We start from the raw sequence: 19,219 nt of genomic DNA, 5'->3' as shown, positions 1-19,219 counted from the left end.
GAGGAACACTGCATATGGCCCAGGAGGCCAGTAAACAGTAGCTATAAAAAGTGAGTGACTAGGCTGCATAGATTTCATGACTAGAAGCTCAAAAGACGAAAACGTCATTGTTTTTTTTTTGTAAATTGAAATTTGCTATCGTAAATGTTAGCAACACCTCCGCCTTTGCCGGATGCACGGGGGGTATGGTCACTAGTGTAACCAGGGGGTGAGGCCTCATTTAACACAGTAAATTCATCAGGCTTATGCCATGTTTCAGTCAGGCCAATCACATCAAGATTATTATCAGTGATTAGTTCATTGACTATAACTGCCTTGGAAGTGAGGGATCTAACATTAAGTAACCCAATTTTGAGATGTGAGGTATCACAATCTCTTTCAATAATGGCAGGAATGGAGGAGGTCTTTATACTAGTGAGATTGCTAAAGCGAACACCGGCATTTTTAATTTTGCCCAACCTAGATTGAGGCACAGACACGGTCTCAATGGGGAAAGCTGAGCTGACTACGCTGACTGTGCTAGTGGCAGACTCCACTAAGCTGGCAGGCTGGCTAACAGCCTGCTGCCTGGCCTGCACCCTATTTCATTGTGGAGCTAGAGGAGTTAGAGCCCTGTCTATAGGGGTCAGTAGATAATATTACCACTGTTAGCCTATAGGGGTCAGTAGATAATATTACCACTGTTAGCCTATAGGGGTCAGTAGTAGATAATATTACCACTGTTAGCCTACAGGTGTCAGTAGATAATATTACCTCTGTTAGCCTATAGGGGTCAGTAGTAGATAATATTACCACTGTTAGCCTATAGGGGTCAGTAGATAATATTACCACTGTTAGCCTATAGGGGTCAGTAGTAGATAATATTACCACTGTTAGCCTATAGGGGTCAGTAGATAATATTACCACTGTTAGCCTATAGGGGTCAGTAGTAGATAATATTACCTCTGTTAGCCTATAGGGGTCAGTAGATAATATTACCACTGTTAGCCTATAGGGGTCAGTAGATAATATTACCACTGTTAGCCTATAGGGGTCAGTAGATAATATTACCACTGTTAGTCTATAGGTGTCAGTAGTAGATAATATTACCACTGTTAGCCTATAGGGGTCAGTAGTAGATAATATTACCACTGTTAGCCTATAGGGGTCAGTATGGAACATGGACACAAAGAGTAAAATACATGTTTTTCAAAGCTTTTATTTAAAACATTCAAAGTGTAAAAAAACTTTACATCATACACAAAACAAACAAAAATAATGTGAAGTTTGTAGCTACAGAGGTGAAGCAGAGCTGCAAGAATGTATTAAATATTCCAGTGAGAATGAGGGGATCAATCGTCAACTGTCAATTAATCAATGAATAAAAGCTATCAAACTGACAGATAAAATAGCTAGTGAAGAGAAACTCCTCCTGCTTCTACTGCTAACAGCACATTACTATGTGTGTGTGTGTGTGTGTGTGTGTGCCTGTTCGTGCGTATGTGACGTGTGTGTGTGTGTCAGACTTCATTCAGTCTTTTATTGTTTTGTATTAAATATAGTGTCCCACGTCATCTGCTCCTGTTTTTGGCTGGTGTGTTGGTTCGTTTTGTTGCTGTAGTCTTCATGGCATAGTCAGTGTGTGTCTATGTATGTAATCAAATCAAATTGTATTTGTCACATACACGTGTGTGTGTGTGTGTGTGTGTGTGTGTGTGTGTGTGTGTGTGTGTGTGTGTATATGCATGCATGCATGTATGTGTATATGTGTGTATTTATTTTTGGCGGAAGTCAGCAGCGTATGCTCTGTGGTTATCCTGTTCAGTGTACTGGTCTCGATATCCTCTCAGCATGTCCTGAAAGCTGGGCATTCTCTGCTGGGGTGAGGGGTAGGACCCGTATGACAGCCCCTGCGAGGGAGGGGGGTAAGCCCCGTAGGTCTCCTCCTGGCCACTCTGGTATGGCTCTGAATCTGCCTCGCTTTCTCTCTCTGGCTCCCCCTGGTTGTAGCTATGGTCCTGGCTGTGCTGTGGCTCCCTCTGGTGTTCAGCCTGGGCATTGGCGTCTGGCAGCAGATCCTCCCGGGGTTCGTAGCGACGCAGGCGGCAGTTGGTGTCGTACTCCGGGTCACAGTCGGGGTCAGAAGGCTCCAGAACTCCGTTCCGTGATCCATCGGCATTGAGATGCGGCTCGTAGGGCTCGGCGGGGTAAGCGGTGTTATGGTGGGCGCCAGAACGCGGCTCTGCACGGGCTATTGGGTAGCACTCCTGGTCGTAGCCGATGAAGCATTCATAGCCCTCCTTGGTCTTTCCCCGGGGGCCCAGCGGGTGGCGATCCTCCTGTGGAGGCTCCTCATAGCGGGGAGGGGGGGCGGGGGCCTGCTGCAGCGGGGAGGGGGGGACATGTCTGTGCATGGAGGCCGCAGCTTCACGGTACATTGCTAAGGGATCGTTAGCATTAGCCTGCCTGTACATGGTGTATGGGTCGTTAGCTTGAGCATTAGCGATAGCTTGGCGGTACATGGCATATGGGTCACTAGCTTGAGCGCTGTGAGCACTGCCTTGGCGGTACATGGCATATGGGTCGCTAGCTTGAGAGCTTGGAGCACTGCCTTGGCGGTACATGGCATATGGGTCGCTAGCTTGAGCGCTGGGAGCACTGCCTTGGCGGTACATGGCATATGGGTCGCTAGCTTGAGCGCTCGGAGCACTGCCTTGGCGGTACATGGCATATGGGTCACTAGCTTGAGCGCTGGGAGCACTGCCTTGGCGGTGCATGGCATATGGGTCGCTAGCTTGAGCGCTGGGAGCACTGGTTTGGCGGTACATGGCATATGGGTCGCTAGCTTGAGCGCTGGGTGCACTGCCTTGGCGGTACATGGCATATGGGTCGCTAGCTTGAGCGCTGGGAGCACTGGCTTGGCGGTACATGGCATATGTGTCACTAGCTTGAGAGCTTGGAGCACTGCCTTGGCGGTTACCATTAGCGTTAGCATAAGCATCCCTGTACATAGCGAATGGGTCGCTGCGTTGCTCGGGAGCTGGGGGCGTAGCGCGCTCCGTTGCGGGTTCATCTTTGTGTTCTTCCTTGAACTCCTCTGGTGCCGTGGCGTACTTGGTTGCGGTGAGAGGGTTACAACCGTCCTCAAACAGAGGGTTGCAGGAACCAGGACCCGCCGGGGCGGGGGGAGCAGGGGCACGGGGTGCCTGGGGGCGGAAGGACAGTCATGATGATGATATTACAATTTCATGATAATCGCTATAAAAATAATGATGGCGATGATAACAAATACCAATCTTACCTGTAGGGATGCAGCGTAGGCGCAGCGAGGGTCTCTGGGGTCACAGTTGGGGTAACGGAGGAAGAGGCCGGAGGGAGCTTTTTGGACCAGCTGGGGTTTACAGGTGGGGTCTTTCGGGTCACAGCCCAGGTGGGCGTAGGAGGGCAGGGGCCCAGCGGAGGGATTGTGGCCGAAAGCAGCTCTCAGGTGGTACTGGAGACACTCCACGTCCTCCGCTGAACAGATACGCAGCAGCTCTGCCTTCTGCTCCTGGACGGGAATAAAAACAATCAGGACCAAGTTACTTATAGACAGCGAGATAGACACTATACATTAGTATAGTGGTACAGTAAAAGCAGTAATAGTGTAGTACTGTACCTTGGATAGGAAGGGCTGCACAGCGGGGGAGTAGTAGTGCCCAGAATGAGGTTCTTTAACAGCCACAGGGGAGCGCACATAAAGGGGGGCTGGGGCCTTGACCGGGCCAGGGGCAGGTGGGGGCTGGCTCTTGGCAGCATACAGACAATATGGGTCCCTACACAGGACATTAGATTAGATTCAATTCATAAGCATAAAATGATATAACACAGACATCAATTAACATGACTGACCTGTAGGGGTCACAGGCCTTGACAGGGGCTGGCTTAGGAGGGGCCTTGGGGGTTTCAGGTTTCTGCCGGCTAGTGGCCGAGGCCACGCAGTTTGGGTCCTCTGAGTCGGCGCAAGCCTTGTAGATGTCCCCTAGGTGGCCCAGGTAGGCCTTATAAGAGCGACGTCCCTCAGCACGGTTCTTATTTTGGAGGTAGGCCAGGTAGACCCTGTCCAGCTCCTGGACCTAAGGGGGGAGGGCGGGAGAAGGGGATAAAGATATATGAGGTTAGAGGTATAGGGGGTTCATAAAGATGAAAGCCAAAGCTAGGGAAACCCCAAGAACATTTACATTTTAGTCATGTAGCAGACGCTCTTATCCAGAGCGACTTACAGTAGTGAATGCATACATTTCATGCATTTTTTTTTGTTTTGTACTGGCCCCCCGTGGGAATCGAACCCACAACCCTGGCGTTGCAAACACCATGCTCTACCAACTGAGCCACAGGGAATAGAGATACCTGTGGAGTTCCCCAAGGTTCCCATGTCATTCTCAAACACAATATCCCTTTTCATCTCTAAGCAGATGATACTCAGCTCTGAAGGTCTGTGGTTAGTTAGTGTTGGCCCCTCGGGACCAGAAGGTTTGGGACCATTCCCAGGATAACACCCCAAACTCCTCAGAGTGTACTCACTGCCTCCGTGTTTCCATTGTCCGTGAAGTATTTGTACCAGCTCCAGAAGTCTGAGTGTTGCTTGTACCAGCTGATGTTTCTACGGTTACGGACAAGCCTCCTTGCCGATGCCATGGCAACCGCTGTCTCTTCAGTGGCATCCCCTACTGGCGAGACATCAAGCATCAAACATTGTTGTGCATATAAACTATGTTTGTTAGGTAGTTGTGCATTTACCATGTCCATTGAACTTCTGGAACAACGGCCCTGCCGACAGGAATTCTGAAAGGACAGACACACACCGTCAGAGCTAGATGTTGCCAGCATCAGCAGCAGAGACCAAAACATGATTACATATACCACTAAGTACCTTTCCCCACTGCAAGTGTAATATACAGGTGGAAAGGTGTGGGAATAAACACACTGGTTTACAGGGCAGGGGTTATTGGCAGTGCCTGGATGTTCGGTGACTACGGCTCTTTGTAGATTTTATAGGTGAGTCTGTAACAGTGGACCCCAACTGGGCCAGCTACCTTACAGAGCTCTGTGTGGGTGTGAGAGAGAAACAGTAGACACAGCTCTGCATGCTCTTTCATCTCCACAGAGAAAAAGGTGCTAACAGTTTTCAGAGGGAAGGACAGTGTGGGATGGAGGTAGAGAAGGAGAGAGAGATGCATGGATGATGGATGGAGGGAGGTGTGTGTGGTGTTGGGGTAAATGTTGCTGTCTCAGTGTATCCGCTGTATTATATTTAATGAGCCAGTAAAAGACTGGAACATCTGGAAACAACAGTCTTTACAGGACAGAGGGAGGGGGAGGAGGAGAGGGGGAGCAGGAGGGAGGAGAAAGCGGGACTCTGATGCTGACAGGTAATAATCTTTTACAAGTGCTGGAACGATGAAAGAATTCCCTCCCTCTCCTCCCCCATCCATGTAAATACACGATGGGTTAAGGTTAGGATTATGGTTAAGGTTAGGATTATGGGTCTGTTGACAGACAGTTTTAGAGGAAAGAGGAGATTGACTAAAGATTCCCCTGAGGGGAACTGTCAATCATGTCAACACAGAACCAGAAACAGCTGGTCTGGAGGCAGTTATCCAAGGCAGTTATCCGAGGCAGTTCCATATGGTGAGGTTATAATAGAGGTTATTACAACAGGTAATAATTAGAGGCAGACTCACTGTTCTGAGTTTTACTTAGGGTTAGGACAATGTTTCTGAATCTGTTCCCTAGTTACCCTCAGGACTGGACATTTTTGTCCTAGCCCAGCAATAATAGACCTGATTCAACTAGTCAAGGGCTTGCAAATAGGCAAGGTGAGGAGGAGTACGGTAGGAGAGGATCAATATTCAAAGTCCATCCATCAGAAAGTCCTTCATCCATCCTAACATGAACCCCTATGTCTGCTTGAGTGTGAATGCATGTGTGACTCACCAGGCAGCAGTATGGTGGCCAGCAGAGCAGCCGTGAACACACCGGAGAACGACATTCTGCTCCTTCCAGCCATGGCCTCCTCCTCTCCTACGGACAATTTCAGGTAAATACCAGTGGAAACAGTTCACAGTCAAATAAAGTGCTTCCTATACCCATGCCATTCCAAACCAAGACTAGTGAGTGCTGTAGAAGACGGTTAGAACCCTCATCTTGCTAAATCACCTTTAGTTGTCTTGCTTCACATAACAAAAAATGATAACAATGTTTCCAGTCTACATCCACCAGTGGGTCTGCTTCCACCCGTCTAAACTGCTTCCTCAGAGGGTCTTCTGTCTGAGTCTCATCAGGGGGTTTAGGCTGCTCTGCTGGTCGATTCTCCTACACAGGCTACAGGTGTTTCAGAGCACTCAAACCTGACCTTAAACTGGACTTAAACCAAACCTTGATTTTGTCTTACCTGTAGTTGTGTGTAGTGGAGTCTCTGTTGGATCTTGAGGAGAGACTGTATCAGACGAAGCCCACTGACCGGTTCAGAGGCTGGATGTTTAAGTGTGTATGTGAGACTCCTGGCGAACCCTGTCCCTCTGGCTCTACTGACAGACTGTGCCCCCTAAAACGGTTAGGTCTGGTTTTAAACAGACCCCTAATAATTAACACACACAAACCTTTCCAGGAGATCGAGGGGCACTGCTACCAGAGCTGCTATTGGCTGTTGCCAGCTCAACCACCTGACCAATCAGAGACTCCGTAATTACAGAGAGAGAGAGAGAGAGAGAGAAAACAACAGAGGGAGACAAGGAAATAGAGGGGAAATAATTAAGGGGGAAAGGAGGGTAAAGGCGCCACATAAGCACTTCCCAGAACCCATTTTGTAGGAGGAAGGCCCAAAACCCTGCCTGCTAGCTGCTGTTAGGAGACAGCTCTGTTGGCACACACTGACAGCTGGTCTGCCCATCAGTCATTTCAGGTGCTAGTTTCCTCATTAGCTCTACTGTTCAGACACATCTGCCCTGTAACAGAGGGTTTACACACACAGATCCTGCATCCGTACAGTGGCTCTCGAGCAACGTCCCTGTAAGATGAAATAGCACCCAAACCGAACAGGTAATGGTTTGGGACTCACCAAACACTCCAACTAGGTCGCAGCCACACAGACATGGATATAAATCTATGCATTTGTCACCTGTGTGTTTTGTATCCTTTTTATGGTGCTACGGTGTGCACTAATGAATACAACCCGGACCATTGCCAAATGTGACAACCCTTTTGACACCGTCTACATGATTTATGAAGCTACAAAAGGCCTTAGAAAAAGCTTTTAGAGCTGCTGTCCAGTAGCCATGAACATACTGGTCATGTTAACTGGGGATGTCCTATATATTTATTCTAGGTATGAGTGTGCATGTGATATTATGGAGTATGTAATTATTAGTCCACTAACAGGTGTTTCTCAGCGCCTACAGACCTGCCTGCTGCAGCACATTGAAACACGACCACTCTAAACCCACACTGATCATTTAGCTGGGCTATGGAATGTATGGGATCCACAGAATTCACACACACATCTGCTTTTTAAAAGAGCCTTTATTTTTAACAAACACAGTGGCAGTGGGGGGGGGGGGGGTCTTCTTCATTCACTGCAGGTCTTCATCATCAAACAAATCCTCGAAGTCTGAGAGAAACAGAGAAAAACAGAGAGACCGAGACATACAGACAGAGACACAGAGACAGAGAAACAGAAACAGACAGAGAAACAGAGACAGACAGAGACAGACAGAGACAGACAGAGACAGACAGAGACAGACAGAGACAGACAGAGAAACACAGAGACAGACAGAGACAGACAGAGACAGACAGAGACAGACAGAGAAACAGAGACAGACAGAGAAACAGAGACAGACAGAGACAGACAGAGACAGACAGAGAAACAGAGACAGACAGAGAAACAGAGACAGACAGAGACAGACAGAGAAACAGAGACAGACAGAGACACAGAGACAGACAGAGACACAGAGACAGACAGAGAAACAGAGACAGACAGAGACACAGAGACAGACAGAGACACAGAGACAGACAGAGACACAGAGACAGACAGAGACAGACAGAGACAGACAGAGACACAGAGACAGACAGAGAAACAGAGACAGACAGAGAAACAGAGACAGACAGAGACACAGAGACAGACAGAGACACAGAGACAGACAGAGACACAGAGACAGACAGAGACACAGAGACAGACAGAGACACAGAGACAGACAGAGAAACAGAGACAGACAGAGACACAGAGACAGACAGAGACACAGAGACAGACAGAGACACAGAGACAGACAGAGAAACAGAGACAGACAGAGACACAGAGACAGACAGAGACACAGAGACAGACAGAGAAACAGAGACAGACAGAGACAGACAGAGACAGACAGAGACAGACAGAGACAGACAGAGAAACAGAGACAGACAGAGACAGACAGAGAAACAGAGACAGACAGAGAAACAGAGACAGACAGAGACAGACAGAGACACAGAGACAGACAGAGAAACAGAGACAGACAGAGAAACAGAGACAGACAGAGAAACAGAGACAGACAGAGAAACAGAGACAGACAGAGAAACAGAGACAGACAGAGAAACAGAGACAGACAGAGACAGACAGAGAAACAGAGACAGACAGAGAAACAGAGACAGACAGAGAAACAGAGACAGACAGAGACAGACAGAGAAACAGAGACAGACAGAGACAGACAGAGAAACAGAGACAGACAGAGAAACAGAGACAGACAGAGACAGACAGAGAAACAGAGACAGACAGAGAAACAGAGACAGACAGAGAAACAGAGACAGACAGAGACACAGAGACAGACAGAGACAGACAGAGACAGACAGAGACAGACAGAGAAACAGAGACAGACAGAGACAGACAGAGAAACAGAGACAGACAGAGACAGACAGAGAAACAGAGACAGACAGAGAAACAGAGACAGACAGAGACAGACAGAGACACAGAGACAGACAGAGACAGACAGAGAAACAGAGACAGACAGAGACAGACAGAGAAACAGAGACAGACAGAAAGGATACGTCAGTGAGTTTCTGATTTAATTGACAGCTCCTATCTGCTGACACTGAGATGACTGACATGAAAGGCATGCTGAAGTTTGAAAACATCCTAAAATAGTAGTCCAGTATGCAGTATGATTCATAACAGATCATGCAGTAGTACCATATGTTAGTATTTGGTATGTAGTATCTGGGCTCTCAGGACTTTAGGTTCTAGGAGAGGCTTGGTGTTAACAGATGTGAGTGCTGCTTCAGGGGAGCTACAACCACTCAAGGACACAATCACAGATACCACAGAAACACAGGGGAATGTGTTTTTCTGCTGGGTGTGTGTGTGTGATACGTGGTGTGTATGTGTGTTCAAAGCGACAGGCTGGCTAAGTGTCCTGCTGAGTTTCAGTCTAACAGGAACCATAAACCCCTTTATCATCCCCCTCTCCTCCTTGTCCTCCTCCCTCTCTACCTGTCCTACTCCCCCTCCTCCCCCTCTGCTCTCCCCCTTGTCCTACTCCCCCTCTCCTCGCTAACTTCACCTACTTAACCGTCTGTCTCTCCTACTACTACCCCTTACATATCCTTCTTTAATGATCAGTTTCTAGGTCATGTGCTACTGAGACAAACTGTTTGTCCTGTAGCTAACACTGCCAGATGAAAAACACATTAGCGACATTGTGTGGTGTGTGTCTGTGTTTGTGTAAATTGAGGTTTACATGGAAAACACGTGTGTTAGTTACTGAGATACGGCCCTGTTGGCAAAGCAAACACACACAGAACTAGGGATGTAACGATTCACCAACACGCATCAGTCCCCGATTGAAATGTTTAAGGATGCAAGTGTATCGCGGATCCCAAAACGATCCAAATGTAGCATGCAATTGTCAGAAAACCGATTCAAATGTTATGAATCTCCGGTTCACATATTTTGTGTGCACATATTACGTTATTTCTACCTTCCTAAAATACCTCTAATCTTTTGTGACAACTGATGCGTCCTCTATTTCAGTGTGGAACTGCATGTAACTGCTTTGACAGTCATTGATCTACATGTCATTTTGCATGCTAGACAACCCCAGGCAATACCAGTAGCCTAGTCAAACTGCCTGCACACTGTGCCCTGTTCCACTCGCTGACCAACGCCAGCTAGGCGGCCTGTTCCACTCGCTGACCAACGCCAGCTAGGTGGCCTGTTCCACTCGCTGACCAACGCCAGCTAGGTGGCCTGTTCCACTCGCTGACCAACGCCAGCTAGGTGCCCTGTTCCACTCGCTGACCAACGCCAGCTAGGTGCCCTGTTCCACTCGCTGACCAACGCCAGCTAGGTGCCCTGTTCCACTCGCTGACCAACGCCAGCTAGGTGGCCTGTTCCACTCGCTGACCAACGCCAGCTAGGCAGCCTGTTCCACTCGCTGACCAACGCCAGCTAGGTGCCCTGTTCCACTCGCTGACCAACGCCAGCTAGGTGCCCTGTTCCACTCGCTGACCAACGCCAGCTAGGTGGCCTGTTCCACTCGCTGACCAACGCCAGCTAGGCAGCCTGTTCCACTCGCTGACCAACGCCAGCTAGGTGGCCTGTTCCACTCGCTGACCAACGCCAGCTAGGTGCCCTGTTCCACTCGCTGACCAACGCCAGCTAGGTGCCCTGTTCCACTCGCTGACCAACGCCAGCTAGGTGGCCTGTTCCACTCGCTGACCAACGCCAGCTAGGTGGCCTGTTCCACTCGCTGACCAACGCCAGCTAGGTGCCCTGTTCCACTCGCTGACCAACGCCAGCTAGGTGGTCTGTTCCACTCGCTGACCAACGCCAGCTAGGTGGCCTGTTCCACTCGCTGACCAACGCCAGCTAGGTGCCCTGTTCCACTCGCTGACCAACGCCAGCTAGGTGCCCTGTTCCACTCGCTGACCAACGCCAGCTAGGTGCCCTGTTCCACTCGCTGACCAACGCCAGCTAGGTGGCCTGTTCCACTCGCTGACCAACGCCAGCTAGGTGGCCTGTTCCACTCGCTGACCAACGCCAGCTAGGTGGCCTGTTCCACTCGCTGACCAACGCCAGCTAGGCGGCCTGTTCCACTCGCTGACCAACGCCAGCTAGGTGCCCTGTTCCACTCGCTGACCAACGCCAGCTAGGTGGTCTGTTCCACTCGCTGACCAACGCCAGCTAGGCGGCCTGTTCCACTCGCTGACCAACGCCAGCTAGGTGCCCTGTTCCACTCGCTGACCAACGCCAGCTAGGCGGCCTGTTCCTGATCTTGTAGATCACACTGTGCCCTGTTCCACTCGCTGACCAACGCCAGCTAGGTGGCCTGTTCCTGATCTTGCACATCTGTGTGGCACCTTCAGCGTTCAAATGCTTAAAACAGCTTGCGTGATATCAGGCTTTATTCGTCAAGTGACAACCTGTGTCATTTGCTAGGTTATTGGTATCTATGCGCTGTTAAAAATGGTGTTTTACTGGAGAGAACAAAAAGAATGGGAGACAGAACTCTGGCTATATCTGTTGAACGGGGCTTAGAACTGATTTTATTTGGATTATTCAGGTTCATCAGCAATAGTTTGGATTTACACAATCAGTGTATATTGTCATTTCACTGTAAGGTCTACACCTTTTTGTGACAAATAACATTTGATTTTAGAAAAAAGTGAAGTCTTTTTTTTTATATATATACAGATGAAGTCGGAAGTTTACATACACTTATGTTGGAGTCGTTTTTCAACCACTCCACAAATTTCTTATTAACAAACTATAGTTTTGGCAAGTCGGTTAGGACATCTACTTTGTGCATGACACAAGTCATTTTTCCAACAATTGTTTACAGACAGATTATTTCAGTTATAATTCACTGTATCACAATTCCAGTGGGTCAGAAGTTTACATACACTAAGTTGACTGGGCCTTTAAACAGCTCGGAAAATTCCAGAAAATTATGTCATGGCTTTAGAAGCTTCTGATAGGCTAATTGACATCATTTGAGTCAATTGGAGGTGTACCTGTGGATGTATTTCAAGGCTTACCATCAAACTCAGTGCCTCTTTGCTTGACATCATGGGAAAATCAAAGGAAATCAGCCAAGACCTCAGAAAAACATTGTACACCTCCACAAGTCTGGTTCATCTTTGGAAGCAATTTCCAAACACCTGAAGGTACCATGTTCATCTGTACAAACAATAGTACACAAGTATAAACACCATGGGACCACGCAGCCGTCACACCGCTCAGGAAGGAGACGTGTTCTGTCTCCTAGAGATGAACACACTTAAATCACACCAAAGTAAAATCAATGGAACAACAGAAAGGAGATGCTGGAGGAAACAGGTACAACAGTATCTATATCCACAGTAAAACGAGTCCTATATCAACATAACCTGAAAGAACGCTCAGCAAGGAAGAAGCCACTGGTCCAAAACCGCCATAAAAAAAGCCAGACTACGGTTTGCAAACTGCACATGAGGACAAAGATCGTACTTTTTGGAGAAATGTCCTCTGGGCTGATGAAACAAAAATAGAACTGTTTGGCCATAATGACCATTGTTATGTTTGGAGGAAAAGGGGGGACGCTTACAAGCCAAAGAACACCATCCCAACCGTGAAGCACGGGGGTGGCAGCATCATGTTGTGGGGGCGTTTTGCTGCAGGAGGGACTGGTGCACTTCACAAAATAGATGGCATCATGAGGTAGGAAAATTATGTGGATATATTGAAGCAACATCTCAAGACATCAGTCAGGAAGTTAAAACTTGGTAGCGAATGGGTCTTCCAAATGGACAATGACCCAAAGCATACTTCCAAAGTTGTGGCAAAATGGCTTAAGAACAACAAAGTCAAGGTATTGGAGTGGCCATCACAAAGCCCTGACCTCAATCATATAGACAATTTGTGGGCAGAACTGAAAAATCATGTGCGAGCAAGGAGGCCTACAAACCTGACTCAGTTACACCAGCTCTGTCAGGAGGAAAGGGCCAAAATTCACCCAACTTATTGTGGGAAGCTTGTGGAAGGATACCCGAAACGTTTGACCCAAGTTAAACAATTTAAAGGCAATGCTACCAAATACTATTTGAGTGTATGTAAACTTCTGACCGACTGGGAATGTGATAAAAAAAATAAAAGCTGAAATAAATCATTCTCTACTATTATTCTGACATTTCACATTCTTAAAATAAAGTGGTGATCCTAACTGACCTAAAACAGGGAATTTTAACTAGGATTAAATGTCAGGAATTGTCAAAAACTGAGTTTAAATTTATTTGGCAAAGGTGTATGTAAACTTCAACTGTGTGTATCTACACATAGGGTGACGAGCACTTTTGCAGGAGAGAAGATCTCTCTGTAAAAATTTCCAAACGAGATCGGGGTGAAATCCAAAATTGTGCTATATATTTATTGGCTATGTCATAGCTCATTTGTAAATGATAAATAATGATCCATTACTAACTCAAACACTTAATCTGCTAATGAGGGTGATGGTGATTTCAGAACCAAAGTGGGGACAAAAAACATGCTTCATTGACCCCCTTAATCTGATAGTGGGGTGGTAGATGCCTAGTCTCCCTTATGACTCAGCTCAGGTGTCTACATAGTACATGCCCCATAGACATAGATAATTTACACACACACACACACACACACACACACACACACACACACACACACACACACACACACACACACACACACACACACACACACACACACACACACACACACACACACACACACACACACACGGCCAGCTCATGAGCTCTATCAGCAGCAGATTTTAATTGAGAATGGGAAATTAATGTGTTTATGCAAAAAAATTGAGTGCATCGTATCACATTAAACCGAATCGGATCGATTAGTTTCAAACTAACTAAAACATATCATTCCTGTATCGTATAGGAGCCCATGTATCTAGATATGTATTGAACCGTCTTGAAAGGGAAAGATGCACATCCCTACACAGAACACTTTTATTAAACCCCTCCCTAGTCCCATAGATCCTTGACATAGCCTCTACAGTCTAGCCCAGTGGTTCCCCCAACCTATTCTCCAGTATTTCCAGCCATTCCACTTATTTGATCTATTCCAGCACCAATACACCTGATTCAACTGGTCATCAGCACTCTATTAGATTCAATCAGGAAATCTAGTATTGGAATATAACAAATACGTGTAATGACTGGAGTTACTCAAGAATAGGTTTGAGAAAAAGTGGTCTATTCTAGCCTCCTGCCCTGTCTACCGTGTTAGTGTGTGTGTCTCACCGTTGAAGAAGTCTGAGTGCACTGCTTTCTCGTTTGCTGCCAAGTCCATGAGCAGACCGCTGCTGCCCCCTGCCTGAAGAACACACAAGTGGGCCCACACACAGGTACAGTTTCATAATGTTAGCCATTTATCAACCTACATAAAACACATGAGCTCAACAAGAAAGTACAATAAATCAAAGACATTTCGTTCAGCTAACGTTAGTAGTAGCAAGTTCCCAACAACTGTGTGTTGAACAAGATGACCGGATAACACCGGGCGTTTTTTGTATCCGAGTCACTTACTGTAGTTACTCTAGGTGGCTAGATTACCGTTGGAGTTAACATGGTAACGTTAGCTAGCTAGGTCGGTGATACGTGTAACCTGATGATTACTAACCTCGTCTAGATCCACATAAGGCCCGGCGCCTTCAGGGAACATCTCGTCCACCGCTGGTTTCATGATAGTTTCTGTCTTTGACGAGTTACCGTAATGAATATTAACGTTAGCTACCTAGCTGTTTTCTGTCAATGTAAACAAAACAAACCGGACCTTTCTTCTTCTATGATATATGGCGGCCTCGAAAACAACCGTTAAAGGTGCATGCTGCCACCTACTGTGCTGAAGTGTGTGGTCAATCACGGTTTACAACATTAGCTCCACATTTCTAAATCCTCCTACCTAAAGCAGTACTTCTGAGAAAATAAAAAAGAGCCCTACTAACTTCTAATAGACCATCACCCAAACCCCCCCAAACCCGTCCAAACTCAATGACCCTACACTTCAATCTTTCTCTCTCAACATACTAACAACAATATAACACATGCTCTACTGTTTCATCGACAATACACTCCAGACACAAACCATTCACATGCTTTCCAACCAGATGTAATGATGAGTACAATGTCCTAGGTGTAATCAAGCAAACACCACATTTTCCTTCCTAATCTGACTTTTTAATCTTGGGCCACCGACCTTTCTTTCATATAAATGGGCTCAGAGTCCCATCTCCTTGGGCTCAGAGTCCCATCTCTTCTGCCACACATCTATCAAAATGGCTCTGATCTTACATTTGGCCTCACCACTTCCCAGTGGAACATTAATATCAATTATATCTTGTTTCAAATCTCTTTTGGGTATCTGGTCTACAACTTCATTCCCTTCCACACCCGAATGTGCTGGGATCCAGCAGAATCTCACTACTACACCCAGTCTCTCAATTCTATATAATAACATTAATACCTCCAATAGAAGGTCACTCCTATTAGATTTACTAGATGGTAAACTATCAATACAGACAGAGAATCTGAGCATACTCACTTCTTCTTCTTTAAGGTTGGTGTATTGCCGCCACCTACTGTACAGAGTAGCGAAATAAAAATAACATCATACAAAATGTAACAAAAATAAATAAATAATCCCACTCCTTCAGTCACAATTCAAAACACATCCATACACAGGTTCAGGGGCCTGTGAGGACGAAGCATTAATCGACAGGTATCCTTGTAATACCTCAGCCGCACTCACAATGATGCCTATTTTCTCAGATTTTCTCTATGTTTGCGCTGTGCAGTTGAAAACCAAATGCAATACATGCAACAAAGTCCACCTTAGCATGCAGGATGTCAGTATCTGCCTGCTCCCTCTGGACGGAAGAAACCAAAAAATCGTCACGAGTCCACTTCGAGTTACTTTCACAGACTCAACAGTCCCCAACCTCTTCTCCACCCAACCTGACACCACATATGGACCAGCCAGACGGCAAGGATCCATTCATTCCAAACATCTCACTCCCACTGGGCCAGAATCATCTTTGTCATCATAGGGACGATTACCTGCCTCCGCAGGTAATTCATCCTCACCCTTGTCAAGTTCCATTTCTGAGCTACCAGAGTAAGTTTTTTTTCTTTTTGTACTTGACACCAATCTTCCTCACCACCGCTTGCCTCTACACCAGGGCTCTTCAACCCTGTTCCTGGAGTGCTACCATCCTGTACGTTTTCACTCCAACCCTAATCTAGCCCACCTGATTCTAAGAATTGGCTGGTTGAGTAGCTGAATCAGGTTAGTTACATCTAGGGTTAAAAGGAAAACCTACAGGAGGGTAGCTCTCCAGGAACATGATTGGAGAGCCCTGGTGTAGAGACTTTTTTTTTGCTAACAATATAATGGGCTCGACTCACAAGGAACCAACCGGGGGTTTGGGTGTAGGTAGAGATTGAAGGTTGGCTATAATGTAGATAAAACTCTGTAAAATATGGTACAAACACCCAGGTGATGAAAGGAGTTACACATCCAGGATTGGAAACTCATAGGTAATTGTAAAATAAATCTATATTTTGAGACAATTCTACATACAAAATCCCTATTACATTTCAATCCTTGCAAGTATCCAAATTAAAGACAGTAAATTATGACAATGAGATCACATTTCTTGTCAAAATGTATTATTATTGCACATTACATTGATATAACGTTTTAGATTATAGCAGTGTTTGGAATTAATATGTTTTTTCTCATGTGTGTGAGATGCATTAATATATTTAATGATAGGTCCAAATACATATTTATATAACCTCATATTTTTGAAATGCATTTCAATTGACAATATGACTTATCCTTATGTTGCCCTCTTTTCCTCCCTCCCCCTCTCCTTATACTCTCCCCCTCTTTTCTCCCTTCCTGCCCCTCTCCTCACCTTCTCTATCTCATTCTCCCTCTACCCTCCCCCTCTCTCTCTCTCCTCTCTCTCCTCTCTCTCCTCTCTCTCCTCAGTGTTCGTGTCCCTCGTTGGTCTCATATCCCAGTGTGTCTCCCAGGTGTTGGTGAGCATAGAAGGCCCGGGCCATTTCATTGATGTGGTTGTAGGCTCCAATAGACCTGAAGTACTCTACGTAGTGCCAGAAGTCTGAGGTGGTGTAGGGCCAGTAGGGGACTGCCGGGGGCTCATCATATGGAACTACAGACACAGACAGAAACAAATCGCATCACTCACTGACTGACAACCCCAAGGAAGTCTACATAATATAATAATCATGTAGAGCCTATCAGCACATGCTACAGAAGGTCTGTGTGTGTGTGTGTGTGTGTGTGTGTGTGTGTGTGTGTGTGTGTGTGTGTGTGTGTGTGTGTGTGTGTGTGTGTGTGTGTGTGTGTGTGTGTGTGTGTGTGTGTGTGTGTGTGTGTGTGTGTGTGTGTGTGTGTGTGTGTCTATTTTACCTCCTTCAGGGGTGAAGGCTCTGGCATCTGTAAGACGGAGAGGGGGAGAGATGGAGAGAGAAGTTTAGCATTCTGGAGCATTTCACGTATTCCACACACAAAGAAGGGATTGAGAGTTCGGAAAAATGAGCCCCTCCCTGAGGACTCTGGGATACCTGAAGAAACTTTCTTCCTTCCTCCTCAAATATTATTCCTCACTGGGTTCACACACACACACACACACACACACACACACACACACACACACACACACACACACACACACACACACACACACACACACACACACACACACACACACACACACACACACACACAGTGCTCTTTGTCCACATGCAGTTCTCAAAACAAACCTCTCCTTATGGATGCAGAAAGCGGTAATTCCTGAATCCACCATTAAGTCATAGTTATCTCCAGCTCTGAGTCAGTTAACTTCTAATGCTGTGTACTTATCCTAGCACTTTAATATGGATTAACTACATACAACAACACACAATATGGATAACACATATAGCACTATTTACTAATAGATTTGAGATAAAATGCTTAACATCAGTCCCGGCCTAAACCCCCTAAGAGCAAGCAGAAGGTAAAATAACTGAGGGTATCACAGAGGTTGCTGATGATTAGTAATAGTTTAAGGAAACACTGCTGTGATAGAGACTTCTATTTGCAGCCTCATTTTAATGGAGGCAGAGAGACTCACCAGTGAGCTTACAGGCGATGAGACAGAGGAAGAGAATACTAAGCTGAACCAGCAACTTCATCCTGACTTCTGAAAACACAAACACATTATTATCATTGTTTTAAACTTTATTTTAACAGGGAGTCAACACTGAGACCATGGTTCTCAATTACAGGTGAGCCCTGTGTACACAATACACATTGAGATACAATATACACATTTAAAACTACACATACATAAATACGCAAAATAAAAAAATACAATCATAAACAACAGTTACATTTCTCAGCTACTAGGTCCTCAATCGACACTCAAAACGCTCTGAGAGGACATCGTAAACACACATTTTATACACATAGCCTAGAGTTGATTGAAGAAAACCCCCCTAAACTACTAACTCTAAACTGTACATATTAATCAGAATCAAAACAACAACACTGGGTTGTAGTGAGAAGAGTCTTGTTATTTGTACCTGTGTGTGTCGTTCCAGAGGTGCTGTCTGTCTCGGGGTCCAGAAGAGTCTAAAGCTCACGGCAGGAATGAAGCAGCAGGATCCTGTTATAAGACCACACGTCCCACCCAATACACACAAACACACAGCCCTCCCCACATACCCTTGTCACAACCACACGTCTTCAGTTTCAGGCCAGAGAACTAACTCTGTCAGCATTATATTCATCCCATGAAGCAACCATCACCATTGTTACATAGCTTGACATTAAATCAATCAAACCACATTATAAACTAACAGGTCTCCAACTACAGTCTGTAAAGTCTATAAATATAAAATAATGTGATAGATAGATAGTAGAACTTAGATGGTACAGCTGTAGGATCTTAATTTGAGCCAGTTTGATACAGCAGGAAAATAATCCTGTAGCAACAGGACATTGAAATTACTATGTGGATTATAATTAATGGACATTTTTGGAAGGGTTAATACATTTTTCATTAGGGCAAATCAAGTCTGAAATTTCAAAGTGAAAATGAAAATTCTAAGCAAAACAATTGTTATCAAATTAAGATCCTACATCTGTAGGTAGCAGAGGTGGGACCAAGTCATTGTTTTACAAGTCACAAGG

The 19,219-nt window shown here is 46.0% G+C and overlaps 2 protein-coding genes across 4 annotated transcripts; both read right to left on the bottom strand.

Annotated features, from left to right (window-relative positions):
* Positions 1 to 1,182: 1,182 nt before the first annotated feature.
* Positions 1,183 to 14,850, bottom strand: and1 (actinodin1). Of its 3 annotated transcripts, none has more exons than XM_014159380.2 (8): positions 6,413 to 6,628; positions 5,956 to 6,042; positions 4,759 to 4,803; positions 4,543 to 4,688; positions 3,871 to 4,094; positions 3,638 to 3,794; positions 3,281 to 3,529; positions 1,183 to 3,185 (listed from the first exon to the last, which is right to left on the bottom strand). In XM_014159380.2, the coding sequence occupies exons 2-8, from the start codon at positions 6,026 to 6,028 to the stop codon at positions 1,755 to 1,757; spliced, it is 2,325 nt and encodes a 774-aa protein (XP_014014855.2). In that variant the 5' UTR covers positions 6,029 to 6,042; positions 6,413 to 6,628; the 3' UTR covers positions 1,183 to 1,754. The 3 variants fall into 3 exon arrangements, 2 of the variants coding, with proteins under 2 accessions (XP_014014855.2, XP_014014856.2); XM_014159381.2 differs by having other exon boundaries at positions 4,543 to 4,685; XR_006760788.1 differs by lacking the exons at positions 1,183 to 3,185; positions 3,281 to 3,529; positions 3,638 to 3,794; positions 3,871 to 4,094 and adding exons at positions 14,254 to 14,326; positions 14,633 to 14,850 and having other exon boundaries at positions 4,579 to 4,685; positions 6,413 to 7,627.
* A 1,813-nt stretch (positions 14,851 to 16,663) lies between these two features.
* Positions 16,664 to 18,846, bottom strand: otos (otospiralin). Its single transcript, XM_014159440.2, has 4 exons — positions 18,610 to 18,846; positions 18,159 to 18,227; positions 17,453 to 17,479; positions 16,664 to 17,192 (listed from the first exon to the last, which is right to left on the bottom strand). Exons 2-4 carry the CDS (start codon positions 18,217 to 18,219, stop codon positions 17,005 to 17,007), a joined length of 276 nt encoding a protein of 91 aa, XP_014014915.1. The 5' UTR covers positions 18,220 to 18,227; positions 18,610 to 18,846; the 3' UTR covers positions 16,664 to 17,004.
* Positions 18,847 to 19,219: the final 373 nt, after the last annotated feature.

This window comes from Salmo salar, chromosome ssa19, assembly GCF_905237065.1.
Source record: "Salmo salar chromosome ssa19, Ssal_v3.1, whole genome shotgun sequence".
In the NCBI taxonomy this organism is placed as follows: Eukaryota; Metazoa; Chordata; class Actinopteri; order Salmoniformes; family Salmonidae; genus Salmo; species Salmo salar.
This window is presented reverse-complemented; position numbering and strand designations above follow the sequence as displayed.

Bases quoted from the DNA above. Each gene is read 5' to 3' on its own strand.
- and1 (XM_014159380.2), bottom strand. From the start codon at position 6,028: ATGGCTGGAAGGAGCAGAATGTCGTTCTCCGGTGTGTTCACGGCTGCT. The intron at 4,095-4,542 runs GTGAGTACACTC...CTCCCCCCTTAG, and splicing joins ACAATGGAAACACGGAGGCA to GTCCAGGAGCTGGACAGGGT. The intron at 3,795-3,870 runs GTCAGTCATGTT...TGTCCTGTGTAG, and splicing joins AAGGCCTGTGACCCCTACAG to GGACCCATATTGTCTGTATG.
- otos (XM_014159440.2), bottom strand. From the start codon at position 18,219: ATGAAGTTGCTGGTTCAGCTTAGTATTCTCTTCCTCTGTCTCATCGCC. The intron at 17,480-18,158 runs GTGAGTCTCTCT...TCCGTCTTACAG, and splicing joins CATCGCCTGTAAGCTCACTG to ATGCCAGAGCCTTCACCCCT. The intron at 17,193-17,452 runs GTAAAATAGACA...CTGTGTCTGTAG, and splicing joins AGCCTTCACCCCTGAAGGAG to TTCCATATGATGAGCCCCCG.